Source organism: Serinus canaria, chromosome 2, assembly GCF_022539315.1.
Source record: "Serinus canaria isolate serCan28SL12 chromosome 2, serCan2020, whole genome shotgun sequence".
In the NCBI taxonomy this organism is placed as follows: domain Eukaryota; kingdom Metazoa; phylum Chordata; class Aves; order Passeriformes; family Fringillidae; genus Serinus; species Serinus canaria.
The window spans coordinates 110,111,489-110,127,984 of NC_066315.1; the positions used below are offsets into that span (position 1 = coordinate 110,111,489).

A 16,496-nucleotide genomic window follows, 5' to 3' on the forward strand; every position below is an offset into this window, starting at 1 on the left:
ATTTCCTACTGGCCAGTGCCAGCTAATCCAGCAATACAGTTCACATTTTGTGTCCTAACATATACCTTTAAAACAATTCAAGTTTAAAATAATTAATTCTAAAAAAACAAAATTATGCTCAACAGTTGATCTTTGAGTGCATTTGTGTACCACTACATTTTATATAAATTCCTACAAAAATCCCAAAAGGATAAGTAGGAAACTGTGTTTTCAAAATAGAGAAAAAAACCCAGACCAAAATCTCAGTGTCAAAGAAATTAAGTGTGTAAAGTAAAGATAATTCTGCAGTTTGTTAGTATGGTAGAACTCCTCCACTGTGACTTTCTGGATGCCAATATGACAAAGAATGTTACCAGAGGCTACTCAGAGCTCACTCTCTGTGCTTGTACCAGTTCTCCAAAAGGAAAACAGGCAGGCAAAACATGAGAACAATTGAAAAAATAAAAAAAAAAGGTGGTAGGGGGGAAGAAGAACAGTATCTAGTAATTTCCACCTGCCTCAATTTTTTTTGTATTTTGCTAATAAAACACACCAGATTCTAACAATGCCCAACTTTTCCCTTTTTTCTTTTTTCCCCCTAAACATAAAACATTTGACCTGAACAGCATTTCTTGAAAACACAATGCAATCCCCACAGAACCAGAAAGGTTACCTGAAGTTTATAAAGCAGTACAGACCTGCAGAACTTTTGCCAGCAGGGTCAGGAGTGCCATTTTGCTCTCAGCAGATGAACCTTTGGCCCACCAGCCATCCAGTTTCTCCCAGTTCCTTAGTACCGCTGTCACCAGTTTTGCTCCCTGCTGCTTGCGCACAGCACGGTCCCTAAAGCTCTGGTCTAACATGCCATTCAAAATGCTCCCCACCTGGAAGGAAGAGCAACAGGTAAGAATCTTGCACCCCTAATGAAAGGATGATAGAATCACATCAGTGGTATGGGCAGTCATAAAAAAGAAGCATCACAAATCAATGCTAGATCTAAATCTCAAAAGGATGCAGAGGAAAGGTCTCTGCAAGAAATTAAAAACCCACTGTTCTCAAAAAAGAAAAAAAAAGGACACCTCTCCAATTTACTCCTGTTTCAGAGGACCATGCAGCAATTAGTTCTGATACCTTTTGTGTATATATGAAGAAATAAATGATAATCCACACTAAAGATCAATACTTGCTTATTTTAGTTAGTGTGAAGTTGAAAAATAGCATACATGCTAACTAATTCACATCCATTTGGAAAAGAAAAATAACATGCCTTGCATAGCATGCGTGAACTAAGTATGTTTGAAATGTCTTTTCTTCAAAAACTAGTAGTCACTATTATCTATCAGAAACAATTAAAAGAATTAAAGTATTGCGGCATGCTCAGCACAGGAAACACTAGATAATCATCACCAGAAACAGCCTATTAAAAATGCACATTCCTCTACAGTCTAACTAAACAATTTTTGGTATCACCAAAAATGATGCTGCAAGTCTTGGATGCAGCACGTCTAAGCATAATATTTTGGATTATAAAAGAGCCAATTATTTTTAAAGAATGATTCTACTCTGCTGAGCATCTTTGTAATCAAAAGGAAAAGCAGACTTCTGATCTTTTTGATCCTTCTGTTTGTCAGAAGCACTGAAGCACTTCTCACTTCTAAGTTTCCTTCATAGCACTGAGTTCTGTAAGTGCTCTAGACAAACAGGAAGAAGTCTGTTGAGCCAAACAAGGAGTGCTGACACTGAGTACATGATAAAGTATCTCGTATTTATTTCAGCTCAGGAGGGTTGTGTGTCTGTATGTCTCTCTTTCTAATAATCTGATCTAACTCTACTCTAGTCCTGTGGACTAAATACCCATTAATAGTTGAAGCTTGTGTTTCAGTTTAGTTTTATTCAAAACAAATCTAAGTCACATGCTCTGAGACCATTCTACAACGAAAAGCAAAGCACAGGGTTGTCCTTTCAAAGGGTCCCTCCTTTGAAAGGACATTTTTGATCTGAAGTACTATGCAAAGACATCCTAAAATACATAGATCTCAGGATAGGTAATAGGTAAGCACTTTCCACTCAGTTTGATCTGGGATCACAGAGTAATGGCAGGCTGCCAGAGATTGTGATGGTAGCAGCAGTAGATCAAGACAAAAAAAACCCCTGAAACTTAAATGAAAAACTATCAATGCACTGCTGTCTGAAAGTCAACCCGATGCACTTTTTCCTCTACTCCACCTCTAAAAACAATAATACAATAATGTCATTTCTAATATTCCCTTTTGATTTTGTCCTTTTAAAGAGTAAGACCAATACCATTTGAGGATTGCTGATAGATGATTTCATAAGACGGACTATGAACACATCCAGGTTTTTCAGTAGCTGTTGATTGATGGTTTCTGAGAACAGGCTGTAGAAATACTGTCCATGAGAAAAATTCATCAGCTGGTTCTGTGATGCTTCTGATAGTGGCACAGATAACACTACTGTGTTCAACAGCAGACTTACTAGCTCCTCACACTGAAAATCAATTTATAGAGACAAGAGTTATTTCAAGGACATCATATTTCACTTAGAAATTTCTTAGAAAAGCACATCATTTTTTTTTTCCAAGCTCCCATTCCAAACTTTTTAATTTTGTTTATTTTATTTTAAGGATTGTAATTGGAGAACCACATCCTACCTGCTCATCGATTGCAAAGGCCAGCTGCAGAAGACTGTCAGCTAATCGCTTCCTGCTGAGGTCTAAGCATGGAAGAGACATCCTTTCACCCCCAGGTGCTATGCCTTTATAAACAACTGAAAGAAGCTTGGAGCCAACTGAGAAATGAGACCCTTCATCCTATGGAAACCAACAAAGAAATGACAATCAATAAAAGCTGAAAAAAGGCTTCCAATCCATCTGTATAGTTAATTAAAATACTTGAACTCCAGATAATTTCCCTATAAAACAATGCAAATATACCATGACAAGCCACCTTTCTAACTCAGGGATGAGATTTTAAATGAGACAACCCTATTGTGTACAAAGTTCAGAACAAACTAAAAGTAACTTGACAATGTTCCAAATATTCTGATCCTCCTCCACTTTTTCAGGCTTCCTTGACTACAGAAGCAAAATGAACCGCTAAGTCAGGATGGATGGCACAAAAATGGTAAACCATGCAGCTCCTTGATTATGAACATATCACAACTACAGGTCTAGATTTTGTTGATACAGAGAATGGATAGTACACAGAAATTAAATATTTTGTTACATGGTAGCTTTGCTCAGCCTTGTTACAGCCTCATTCACAAATTCTCAGTCTTTGTGGCTGTTGCACAACCTGTTCCTTCAACTGCCCAAAGTAGAGATTTACTACAATCAGAAACTTAGTGGAAGGAATTTGAGTAATATAGTCTACATCCTTACACTTCAGGGGTCTCTATTCTGTTTTCCTACAACTCAAACCCACTACATTGCTTCTGATCAGTCAGGAAATAATCCTTTAATTTCCCTCATCACTTTGAATGGTCTCTGTGTAAAAGTTGTTAAAAAATGCCTCTTTTACAGGATAGTTAATCCTGAATCTTTGAGTTTCAGTTTTGCAAAGCACACTTAAAGGAAGTTAGAGAATCTACATTCTGATTTTCAGAGTCTGGAGCCAACCACAGAAAGACTAACATAAGTATAAAGGTTGTTCAAGCCTCAATATTGTGCTACTCAGATTTGTAGATTAACCATAAAATATTCATTTTTCATCCCATTCAACACTAGCTCTTCACTGTTGATCTCATTTTAAACAATGTCATCTGATCTTTTCTCTGTTTTTATCCTGGTGTTTTACACAGGAAAAGCCCTTTACAACGTACAAATGTTTACTCTTATTTTCTGTATGAATAATTACCTGACCATGAAGAACAGAATGAAGCAGGCCAGATTTCTGGAGCTGCTTACAGGCAGAAAGGACAGCACCAAACCTAACTTGATCCAAACGTGCCTCTGAATTAAACAGATCAACAGAACAAAGGTCCTCAAGGCTAGAGAGGAAAGAGAAGCAATAATGTTACATTAGTGCACCCACAGACAACATTATTTACTTTCCATAGTGAGGGTTTGTTCTGGACTCATGCTCACCAGAAAGCCCCTACTTACCTCTGCGGTGTGATTCTTTCTTTTAAGCACAATTTCAAGGATTCCTGATAGGGAGATTTCATCAGAGCTTTCATAAGTCTTACTGAGATATCTGGGAGCTTTTTCATGACTTGCACATCAGCTGTGTTAAAGCCTACATGTGATGGATCACACACTGTCATCACCACAAGCTCTATAAAGCTTGCATTTAGCAGTTCCTTCTCAAGCAGCTAGAAAGAAAAAAAAAAATTAAACATAAAAACGTGAAAAATTCATTAAGATTTCTGAATTTAGTTCTTCATAACTTACCATTAATCCTATCTCAAATGAAACCAAACATGAAACAGTCCCTATTCTCGCTGATTTTCTCTATTGAAATGCCTGACTTTCAATCACTTATGCTAATGCACAGAAATTAGATATCTATAAACACAGACATAGGATATATGCTGTCCCACCTAACTGCAACTTAGATCTTTTAAACCACATAGGCTTGTTTCAGTCTTGACTATACACCTGTAAATCCTGATGTACATCTCTGTACACACTATCGGAGATTTGCTGATGAGACAATCACAGTTTTAGACCTAAACCTGGAGCTGTAAATTTCCTAAGAGACTCATAAGTATTATACTTGATATAGTTAAATATGGCTTATATTGCATCAAATAGACCAACAGAGAAGCCTGAATTCAAGAAAGGTAGATTGTGTCAATTTTTTCTGCCTTTTAAGCAGCTATCACCTCCACACATTCAATGCCATCAGAAATTATAGAGGAAATATTCACTGCAAGTAATCCATATACAGAACATGTATCTGTAACTACATATAAAATTTGTATCTTTTATCCACTACAGATTTCAGAGCCTACCTTCCAGAAATCCTGCTGACACATTTCCAGGATGACGGTGACAAACTCCAAGATCCGGACTATAATGGTGCACTTGCTGTAGTTGTACTTGTCCCTTTCCTGAGGACTGAACATGCTGCCTTTGGAACTGCTATCAAAGCACTGCTCTGCTGCATGGATATCATGCAAAGCAATAGTGTCCAGAAAGAACTGCACAGCTTTCAAGAACAAGGAACTTTCATTTACACCTAGAAAGAATTACACTAAATTGAAATGATTATTGTTTCATGCTTGGAAGAAAACAGTCAAACTGAGATGGCAAACAGAACGAGGCACATCTCACACCAGTGTTTTCTGAAAGCTCTTTGCCTGTTCTAAATATTATCATTCTGGGCAATAGAATAGCAGAACAGCACTGTACCTAGTGATCACTCCAGAAACTAACCACTAGCCACTTACAAAGAATGAGGATGATTTAGACTTATGTAATAAATGGATAAAAATTTTAAATCCTTGGTTTTGAATGACTTAGCCCTATGCTAGCTGTTTCCAACACATTGTTTTAGATCAAGACAGACCTAACACTGACAAACAGACCACCTGAAACTTGTACAAGACTATGAATCTGTACTATCGCTGAACAAAAGCATTTTGTTTAAGCTTGCAAGAATAATTGAAAGAGAAACCTTTTGGGAGACCCAGTGGCTACAGAAGGTGTTATGATTTTACCTGACCAAAATTCAAATGCAACTTTTAAACCTGATGTAGTTGTAGGAAATGAAGAAAGGTAACATATATGGGACTTGAAGTGAAAAGGTGCCTTCTTTCATTGTTTTCTGATAGCTTCCTCCAGATATTAATAAACAGCAGGTAAAAGGCTTTAGAAGGATTTTAAGAAAAATATGATAAAAACCTATTGCTTTTCTGTGCAGTGGGAAATTAGCAATACAGAATAATTTTTGAAGATGAGATAGAGTAAAAGGAGTTGCTGGCAAGTGGATGACTCAGAAACGCAAAGATGTATTTCTAGGGCTAAAAGGAAACATTTTAAGATACATAGTACTTCATAAAAAACCCCCATCCCATTACAACTGTCATTGAAAACTTTGGGAGAGTTTGCAAAATCATCTATTCTACATTTGAGAAAAGAGCTTAAACTCCAAGTTAAGAACTCACCTTGGGTGGGCTCTGTGTAACACACATGAATGAACCTAATGCAACAGTTAATCACTCACCCAGTACTTCATCAGGCTTGATCATCTGCAGCTCAAAGAATGTATTGTAGCAATCCAGTGCTGCTAAGAACATGTCCATCCACTGCATGACAGCCTGTAAACTGAAGGGTTCCTGCATGCCATGGAGAGTTGGCTGAGAAAGGATCCCAGATGGACTTTTGGCATCGGTGCCACCTCCTTCAAATTTGTTAATGAGGAAAGTAACAGTCCTTTTTTTTAGAGTATCAGCTAGCCAAGAAGATGGAGACTTGTTTCCTGACAGAAGTAGAAACAGAAATATAAATTTTCTAGGAAAAACACATTTCAAACTAGTGGCAAATAAAGGAACTAGAGGCAAATGAACTAACAACTGTGTGATTTAAACTGGGTCTTCTAGCAGAGAAGGTATTGATTTTGGTTTAGCCTTGGTCACATTCCTAATATTCCCACATTTCTCTTCCTTCCATAAAGAAGAAGTCAATTTTTAGACATTAATAGTTCCCCATCAATAAATTTTGCTTTTTTTAGCTGGATACACAACAGTAGTTTTGGGCCTGGAAGTAAGTCTGCAATAAAAGCCTCTTCTATGCCAAAAACATCCCTCAAACCCTGACATTCTCACAGTACTCAATTTGCAACATAAGCAACAACTCCGTTTCTATTTAACAACATTGAGTGAACAGATATTTACTTGTAATTACTACCTTGCATAGAAAACACAGAGGGAAGACATGCACAGAATATAGAAAGCAAAGATAAGAGTGCACTGTGACTTAAAATACCTGGTAACAAAGGAACAAATTCATAGAAGACCTCCATGGCTTTATGCCGGCACTCTGTCTGAGGTCGTCCACACTGCACTAAGAGCCACATAACAATGTCCTCAAGACACACAGACTTAGTAGGTGGGAATCCCCTGCACAAAAATATTAGGGGTTAACAGTCCTCTTGGCATCTACCAAGAAGCAATAATAGTCTCTCAGTTGAAAAAAATCAAAATGTTGCACAAGCACTATGAAACCCTTTTATCTGTCGAGCCACCACCCATCTGCACTACCTGAAAGAGCTGTTCCACCATCATGTCCAGCACCACTTTGCCTTCTCCTCACTCTACCTCACATAGTCCTTATGGAAAGCAATTTTAAATGTAGAAGCAGGTATCTTCCCTTCTCTTTGTAAACTGACAGAGGAAAAACTGCGATTAAAGTTTAAATAAGCCTGAACACTTTTTCTCCATCCCATAATCATCTTGTCTCATAACTTATCAAATGCCACACCAGTGACCCAAATCTAAACTCCACTTATCAGTTTCTTTAAGATCACATAATAATTTGCGTAAAAAGGCAGCTAAGAAGGTCTCTAATCCAACCTCCTGATCAAATCAGGGTCAGCTAGGTGACTCAGAGCTTCATCCATCCTGAAACTGAATCAATTTTTTCTTTTTTTACCTTTTTTGCTTCCCTTCTTTAACTGCTGATCACCCCGTTGCAGCTTCTCCTACTTCTGGTGACATTTAACAACAGTAAGAAAGCTCCTTTGAAGGAGCTTCCTCCACGTGCTTTGTAGCACCAGTGCTAATGTTATTATACACTGCTGTGAGGGAAACATGCCTCTTCTGCCTCTTTTTGCTTAACTAAATCAAGTTCACCATGCTGGAATAAAGAATTATGCTCCTCTCATATTACGTCCAGTGTTTTCCCACCGGCGGTTCAATAGACAACATCAGGAGGTCTGTATCAGCAGTTGTCATAGGATGAAATCCTCATTCAGAACCCCAAGCATTTAATGGAGCTACTGGTCATGTTTATTAAAATGCAATATGGAAATAAATGCAAATAGCTGACCGTGGTACCCGCCGTTTCCCTTCCTTGTTCAGAGAAGGTGCTTTATGCTTGATTATGCGCTTCAGGTGATTAATAGCATCACAGCACTGCTGGGCAGTACCTGTTGGAGAAACAGAATTGACATCTCTAAAAAAATGCCAGTAATTAGGTTAAATGAATTGAAATAGCACTGTAGACGTGGTGCAAGAGACTTATACAGCTGATAATGTCTACCAGCTCCACTACTCTGTGCTTCGACAGTAAATTTTTCAAAGGTGCAGAATGAAATCACAAAACACCAGACAGGCCAGCTTGGCCGGAAGCAAGCCTGAGGCCTTTGGTATAAACTGTGCATTCTACTTTCTGTGATCATGCTTAGAGAAACTGTGAAATTTTCCCTGTGAGTAATTCTTCTGGGGACAGTGTCCTAACTCTTCCTCTGAAAGAAATTAAGTTTTGTAAGACCAACTTTGGCTTTCTGTTTAAATTACTATTAATCGATGAAAGAGCATGGAAAAAAAAGAGAGAGAAAAGTAGATTTACTGAAGAATCATTAGTACTGTGAAAGAGGTCACAGGCTCTTCACACAACCACATACTGTTGTAAGAATCACAAAAGAGTGTAAATATTCCATAGAATATAGCAAAATGACAATTTTTCGAGCATTTGTTATAGAAGAATAGATGGATTCTCATCAAGCTACATTTTTTTATACCATGTAACTGCAAAACTACAACTCAAATCTGAAGCACCACCAGCATTTTTAGTGTTATTACAAAACTGTAAATCATTGTAAAGATGAAAAGGTTCTTTCTCCTAGGCTCAAAATATTCCACCTTTATACACTGCAAGGAATTGATTCAAAGAGTTCCTAACTAGATAGCAAATGACCTCTCTACTGATAATGAAAAATAATTCTTCTTTTGTTGCAGAAGTAAGCAAATGTACTTTTCTTACAGTTACAATTTTTCTTTTTTAACCCAAGATTCCACAAGGTAATTTTTTTCTTCATTCCATTGTTAATTAACTGTAGCTCACCCAATGACTTCTCATCTGTATGGGCTAAAGCCAGGCTTTCTAGAAAAACAACCAGTGCTTCAAATACAAACTGCTCCACTAGAGAATTTTCTTCCCTTTAAAAAAACAGGAAAACATTTAATAAGAAACATGAGCAGAAGAAGCACTAAATGTAATATCCTAATTAAAACCACCAAATTAAATACTGTAGAGATAGACAGTAAAAGATGTTTGCACAAGAAAGTAAATCTAAACCAGTTTAAAAAACAGCAGTGAAATTTGCTGAGCATCCTGAAAAGGCATAAAAAAACTTCTTATAAACTTGTGATAAAAATTTATTTTTATACATTTCACATAGACAGAAAGCCCAAACAACAAAATTATTATTAAAAATAATCTGAGTAACAGAATGTTCCAGCTATCATGTGCATTAACAGAATGAGTGTCAGCGGATGACTATTTGAGCTATGATTCTTTTTATCTCATTGAACCTTTAGGCCAACTAGTTACTGTTTCAAGCTCTGCTGGCTCACCTAAATTCTCTGTAGATACTGTTAAAAGCAAGTGCTGCACCCAGTCTCTTGAAAGCACTGGGGTGAAGAGCAAGACTGTACAACCGTTTAAAAAGAGACTTGGTGTTTGCTGGGCTTTCCTCCTGCTGTCTCGGTGTTGTCTGCTTGATAGACCATTTCAAGAATTCTCGTATGCACTGACCACAGAAATCTCTCAAAGTGCTGTCAACTGGATCCACTATGCCACTCTGAAATTACAAAAGGTTATTTCATCTCTAGAATGAGAAAACCCCCCTGCCATTGGCTCTGTGCGGTAGTACAGCAGCTTATCTACACAACACTATTTGCAAATTAAAAAACTGTACTCACAAGTTACCAGAAATTATCAAAGTTCAAACTTGCTACTGTCCAAGGGAAGGGCAGAACTTTCAGCCCTCACAGTGCTGAATTACAGCTCAAAAATCTGGATTTCTATTCCTGTCCCAGCCATCAGTTTAAGTCTCTTATTTTCTGATAGGTGGGCTTCCTCTGTTTAAGAAGTGGTGGGACAACACTGACTTTTATTAAAAAAAATTACTTCAATCCTCTTGATCTACCTTGCCTCCAACCACTTCTGTTCAATGCAAAAGCTAGTTTTAAATGCAAAACTTTTGCAGCACCTGGCAAAGGCAAAGATACTTAGAGAAAAATCAAGCACACAACAAAGGCATTCAGGGGGATGAATGGTGAATGTGCTTCAATTGTTCCTAACTCATACTGATGATAGAGTGTTTCATTTATCTGAAGATGATATACTTGCATTTTGGGAATGCCAAAGAAAGAGAAATTTATCATCCAAATCTCAGGTAAGAAATATTAAATGTCTATTAGAAAATAAATAAATAAACCAACCATTTTCTTTCTTTCAAATAGTTAAAGAGTCATTCTATCTGTTCATATGTTCCTGGTTGCTTCAGCAGTAAAATGATTCTAGTTAAAAATAAAGTCATATGGCACAGAGAAAAGAGAGGAAAGACTTATGACCTACCAGCATAGCTTCCAGGAATGCCACTGTATCTTGACTCTCAAACTTTTTGTTGTTGGTAAACCAGTGAATGAGTTGCATGACCAAAGGCTCATACAACTGTCTTGCTACCTGAAAACAGCAAACATTAACTATGTTTCTAGGATTAATACATATCTATGCTACTTTGCTATTAATATGCAAGAACAAAAAGCAGTACTTTGAAAAAGGTCTATAAAATGAATTACCAATTTCATATTACATTCCCATATCAAGGATCAAAAAACCCTAGACAATTAAAATGGGTTAGATGCTTTCTATTCAGCCAGTCTCCATGACCTCCAAGCTTACTTTCAGTAATATCCTTTGAGACAAAAAACATTACATGCCAGACTGATGTGCCAATACACAATCAGGGAAACAGGGATGTTTCTTAACCCATATTTAGATCTAAAAATCTATTTTGAACACTAATCTAACGTCCCAGATTTCAACAATTCTACCTGTAAATCAATCTGATTGATTACAGTCATACTATAGCATGAAGGGAAGAAACACTAAGCACACTTATTTATGCATATACACACGCTTCAACTGCAGTGCCTGTGGCTTGGCCCAATCCAGACATCATTTACCCATGGTTTATGTTCAGCCACACACCAGCAAAAGAGGCATCACCTGAACTGGTAACACAGCTTCCTCTCTATTTTAACAGAACACAAAATCCCTTTGATCTCAAAGTAGATACAAATGCCAGAGTCCAAGCAGCAGTCTCAAAAGGCACAAAAACCTGTAATTTCTGGGGAGATGAACTTATGCAACTGTTCTGTCTTGTGCAAAGTAGGAGAAATATCAAGTTCAAATGTTTGAATGAAATCTATCATCTGTAAGTATCGAAGAAGCAGCTACAAATTCTCTCCTAAATGTTTTTCCTATGAGAGTAGCTTTGCACACACTCAATATCAAAACAATCAACTTCACCTCCAACTAACTTCTTACTGATAGACAACAGAAATTAAATATGGTGATAAAAAGGGTTACTGCCACAAACTCCCTGAGTGAACCATGAAACCTGAATCTCTCTTGTACACTTCTCTAAGCTACTCTGAACTACACTACATTACAGAAGTATTTGAAAAGGTTTCAACCCCACTCACAAAATCCAGACAATCCATCCCTACAACAGAATTTCAGCCTACAAAATACTCTTCATTTGGGGAAAAAAAAAAACCCAATATGTTAGGGAAACATCTAAATAAAGCTATTAACTAATTCCCACATTTAAAGGTATTTGAACAAGCCAAAATTCATACAGATGAATCTGCTTACCTGGTCTATGTCACAAGCAAGACGAAGCAGTACTGGAAATACGCGCTTATGTAAATGGTACATAGGTGGGGGACCCTGACATCCTTCTGGCATCTGAGAGGCTTTCCCCAACATGTATGTGACTATGCCATGTAGCAGCTCACATGCTGCAACCTGAAATTTAAAAATCCCTTTGGTTATGCATCCACAACTTTCACAGAGAAGACAAAATTGTGGGCAGAAGAGAATGAGTCACATGAAAGGGGGTACTTGAGAAATCGCACTTATGCTAAATCACCATTCCAGGAACAGATCATGACCATGGAAGTATTTTGTACACAAACTGGTATTTTTCCTAATGTTTTAGTCTCTGTTATGTGCAGTACCATATACAGCTGGAAAAAGTTCATCATCAGAAAAGTCACCCATAATGTTTTCAAGGATACTTCTAGGCTGGACTCTTTGGGTATCAACATCCCAATCCAGCACAGCACCAAAATATTTGCTTAAGTGTTCTGCTGGACTGAGCCCACAAACTCACAGGCTGGGCATGAGAAGGAGGCCAAGCAAGACTAGTTTAAATTGATCCACTAGTTTAAAATATTCATTTTTATGTTAAATCAAGCATAATGCTGTCTGACAGAGCTTACACAACTTCTGCTCTTTAGCTTTTAAACACTTAGAATAGGGTAATCATGAAAGGGCACCAAAGAAGCACACTGCTATCTATTAATTAATTAAAACAGGTCTGTAGTAACAAGGAAGACGTTATTTTATGCAATTTTATCAGCTAGCATAAAACAAGACATAGAAAAAAAATCAATACTTTTGTTTGTCTGTCACTTGCAGAAAGAGCCAGCTCAGTCACATGAGGCAAAAATAAGTCCAAGTAGATGACGGGCTTCATATCTGCAAATGGTACAGCAAAGCTCAGGTGCTTCTCAGTGTCCCAGGACACACATTTCTTCATCATCTCTTCTGCAGAGGTAGCTGATGCATTTGAAAGATGAAAACAAGCTTAATACAATATACATAAAGCAAGTATTTACTAAGTTCAGTCAAAAATATCTGTAACCTTCCAACTTCAGTAAGATTGCCATGCAATGTTAATGCTTTAAAAACTACTAAAAAAACGTAGCCAACGTTTCAGGTGATAGTTACAGCAGTCTCCAGTTTCAATACAGGTTAAGTTTGGAGACAAATAAATCCAGAAGACATTGAATCACACTTGATTTAAAATACTTCTGTAAGACATCCAATATAATGCATTTGTCTTCTAATGTTACAGAAAATTCTTGAAGGTCAATCAGACAAGAAGATCCAACATACTGACTCCTGCAATTGCACAGAAAATGGCTACACTTACAGCCATCTCCTCCAAGGAAAACTGGCATATTTACTCCCTTCTCTCCCTGTATTCCCATACTTGAAAATCTGGTTAACAAAATCTGACCACACTTTGATTTAATTTCCAGAGAATAAGGCTACTTTCCCCCAGTATTTTTGAGTATGTAACAAGAAGTATTTGGCAGAAAGAAAATTGGTTGTAAAGGCAGAAAAAACAAACATAAGCATGCAAAGAAAGAGAAAAAAAATGCATAATACTACATTAATTTTGAGATTAACTAAATTTTATGCTGAATTCATCCCTTGAATCTCATGGTCAGTTACTTGCACTATGGTTTCCATTTTTATTAGACTGTATGGTATTTAATACATAAATTATAAACTTTGTTCATGTACTTGACAGAGAAAGGGAGAAAATGTTGTCTTTTTTTTGAGGAGCACCCAAATGGAACTCTAGTACTCACACATACTAAAGGCATGATGTATCTTAAACTCACAAGTGAAGAAGTAAGCTTGCTGGTATTTACACAATTCATGACTGCAGCTCTTAAATACTGAGAACTGTAGCAGAGGTAGATTTCAGTACTAAGGAGCTACAAACTGGGGCAAAGTTTTAAAATGGCTTTGCAGCCAGAAGGTGAAGGGTGCAATAAATAAAACCATATACTCAGATGCACAGTTTTTTGCTTTCAACTGAAATTTCCTAAACACTTTCCCTACTCCATATTAAGTTGGTGAATACTTTTGCTCTACTAAACTCCAGAACGGAATCAAAGTAACTTTGTTTAAATGAAAGCAACAAAAACCAGGTATATGAAAGTGATGTTGAGGCCTTAATGCAATCTACTTTCAAGAGAGACAGCAGAGGCATATAAATATTTTTGACAGGATACTCACCTGTAATTAAGTTGTGGTTAATCTGCCCTCCCAAAGATCCAAGAAGTCGTGCCACTCTAGTCCTTACTGCTTGCAAGGAGGGACTGTTATCCTAAACAACAGATTAATATTACTAAAAGAACAGTTACTTCTATAGAGAAGTAATTTGCTTTACAGAGTAAATGAAGGTCTTATGGCCCTTATTAAATACAGATGAAGAAGGTAAAATGGAACCCTGAGGAGAAGAATTGCATCCAACAAAAGAGCTTTGGTTTAGTAAACAGAAGAGGCCAAGACTGGAAAGCATTTTCATTCCATTTTGTGAGCTCTCTATTACTATTTCTCAAGTAAAATTTTATTATCACAGATAACACATACCTACAGAATGACATGACAGTGCAGAAACAAATCTAAAGCAAAAATTGCTTTTTTCATTTACTTTAATTCCAGAACTTAAAGTTTAGATCCTGTACCTATATAGAACAGCAGGATCATTTAGATTAGAAAAGACTTCTGAAGTCATCAAGTCCAACCATTAACACAGCACTGCCAAACTCATCACTAAACCATGTCCTCAAGTGCCACACCCATCTGTTTTTGAACACTTCAAGGATGTGTTGTGGTGATTCTACCACTTAGCTATGTAGCCTCCTCCAATGCTTGACAACCTCTTTCATGAAGATATTTTTCCAAATATTCAATCTAAACCTCTTCTGACAAAACCTGAGGCCACTTGCTCTTGTCCTGTCACTTGTTACCAGGGAGACCAACCCCCATCTGGCTACAAGCTCCTTTCAGATAGTTGTAAAGAGCAATAAGGTCTCCCCTGAGCCTCCTTTCTCCAGACTCAACAGTGCCTCTCTCAGGAAACTGATTTTCAGAAGCAGCCTGTACAGATACAATACTAACTAATTTTGTTTCACAGAATCATAGAATGACCAAGATTGGAAGGGGCTGCTGCAGGTCATCTGGTTAAACTCCCTTCTCAAGCAGGGCCATCCTAGAGCACAGACCAGCATTGCATCCAGACAGTTCTGGAATATCTCCAGTGAGAGAGGCTCCATAATTTCTCTGAGAAATCTGTCCCAGTGCTCGGTCAGTGCAGAGTAAAGAAGTTCTTCCTCATATTAGACAGAACTTCCTGAGCATCAATTTCTGCCCATTGCCTCTTGTCCTATTGCTTGGCACCACTGAGAAGAGCCTGGCTCCATCCTCCTGACACCCTCCTTTCAGATACTGATAGATATTGATGAGGTCTCCTCTCAGTCTTCACTTCTCCAGGTGAAATAGGCTGTGATCCCTTAGCCTTTCTTCATAAGAGATGCTTCAATCCTCTAATCATCTTTGTAGCTCTCTACTGGACTCACTCCAGGAGTATCATGTTTAAAGACAACCAGGTTGAAAAGAGTACTGTATATAGGAGTAATGTCCTCTAAACTTGGAAAACTTTCCTCTAACTTGGAAAAAACCTCTAAAAAGAGGTTTATTCCAAGTTAGGTTGTGTAGTGGATTATACAAATAAAACTACACTTACATTTGAGAGGCCACTGGACAAATACATATTGGCCTCTAAAGACTGTAAGCCTATCCACAAGACAATTAAAAATCCCCCAAATGCTTAAACATTTACAAAACTGTATTGCCTACTGCAAAGCTGCTAAGCTGGGACCTGATTTTGGGTGTTGGGAGTCAAATTTTTGTTGCCATAATGTACCAGTCTAGCAGTGATACTGACTTCTTCAGCCCCCCTTCCCTGCTTAATTCCCATCCTCACCCTAGAATATGACATCTTTCCAGCTCTGCTGATGTAATAGCTTGTTGAGCCACACTGCAGAATGGAATTCATTAAACTCATCTAAGGTAGAACTAGCCCTCATTAAAAAAAGGAAAAAAAAAGTATGCATGCAAGAAAGGAAAAGAAGCAGTGGGAAGAAAGGATTACATTTAACTCTTAAAAAGAAAGAGGGTTCTTACCATTGACAATGTCTTTGCTCTTCTTATACGCTGTATCACAACTTTATTACGTCCTTTCTGGGCTGCTTGAGAAAGCTTCCTTACTTCCCAGTTATTCTGGGATTCAACTGATGAACAAAAAAACCAGCATATCAACACCAGCTTACTGTACCAGCATCTCATGCACCTACTCATAGTGTCACTAAAAAAAAACAAAAAACACTCTTGTTTTGCACATTTTTAAAATGTGACAATTATTCTTTCACTTAAAATCTTTATTAAGGAAAATAAGTCTCTTAGCAAAACTAAGCTAATTTAAGCAAAAAAAAAAAGGACATATCACACAGAAATAATAAATAAAATGGCAACAATTGTTCAGCAGAAGCAAGTAAATTCTAGTTTAAGAAAAAAGTGCATTTTGGGGTGTAAGGGAAGTTATGTTGTTCCAAACACAGAAATTGCACAAAAGAAAAAAAAGGTATGGCATGCCCACATCTTTATAAAAAAATTA

At 37.3% G+C, this 16,496-nt stretch overlaps 1 protein-coding gene across 3 annotated transcripts in view; it reads right to left on the reverse strand.

Annotated features, from left to right (window-relative positions):
• Positions 1-16,496, reverse strand: part of PRKDC (protein kinase, DNA-activated, catalytic subunit) — an 83,111-nt gene that overhangs the window by 49,196 nt on the left and 17,419 nt on the right. For all 3 annotated transcript variants that reach the window (XM_018909967.3, XM_030235757.2, XM_009102873.4), the window contains exons 22-37: positions 16,007-16,113; positions 14,054-14,144; positions 12,636-12,799; positions 11,831-11,983; positions 10,526-10,633; positions 9,520-9,746; positions 9,008-9,102; positions 7,991-8,090; positions 6,929-7,062; positions 6,168-6,422; positions 4,954-5,180; positions 4,103-4,311; positions 3,855-3,987; positions 2,651-2,809; positions 2,284-2,487; positions 678-863 (exon numbers count right to left, since the gene is read on the reverse strand). In XM_018909967.3, coding sequence (XP_018765512.3) covers positions 678-863; positions 2,284-2,487; positions 2,651-2,809; positions 3,855-3,987; positions 4,103-4,311; positions 4,954-5,180; positions 6,168-6,422; positions 6,929-7,062; positions 7,991-8,090; positions 9,008-9,102; positions 9,520-9,746; positions 10,526-10,633; positions 11,831-11,983; positions 12,636-12,799; positions 14,054-14,144; positions 16,007-16,113 — 2,552 coding nt within the window. The remainder of the gene's footprint in view (positions 1-677; positions 864-2,283; positions 2,488-2,650; positions 2,810-3,854; positions 3,988-4,102; positions 4,312-4,953; positions 5,181-6,167; positions 6,423-6,928; positions 7,063-7,990; positions 8,091-9,007; positions 9,103-9,519; positions 9,747-10,525; positions 10,634-11,830; positions 11,984-12,635; positions 12,800-14,053; positions 14,145-16,006; positions 16,114-16,496) is intronic.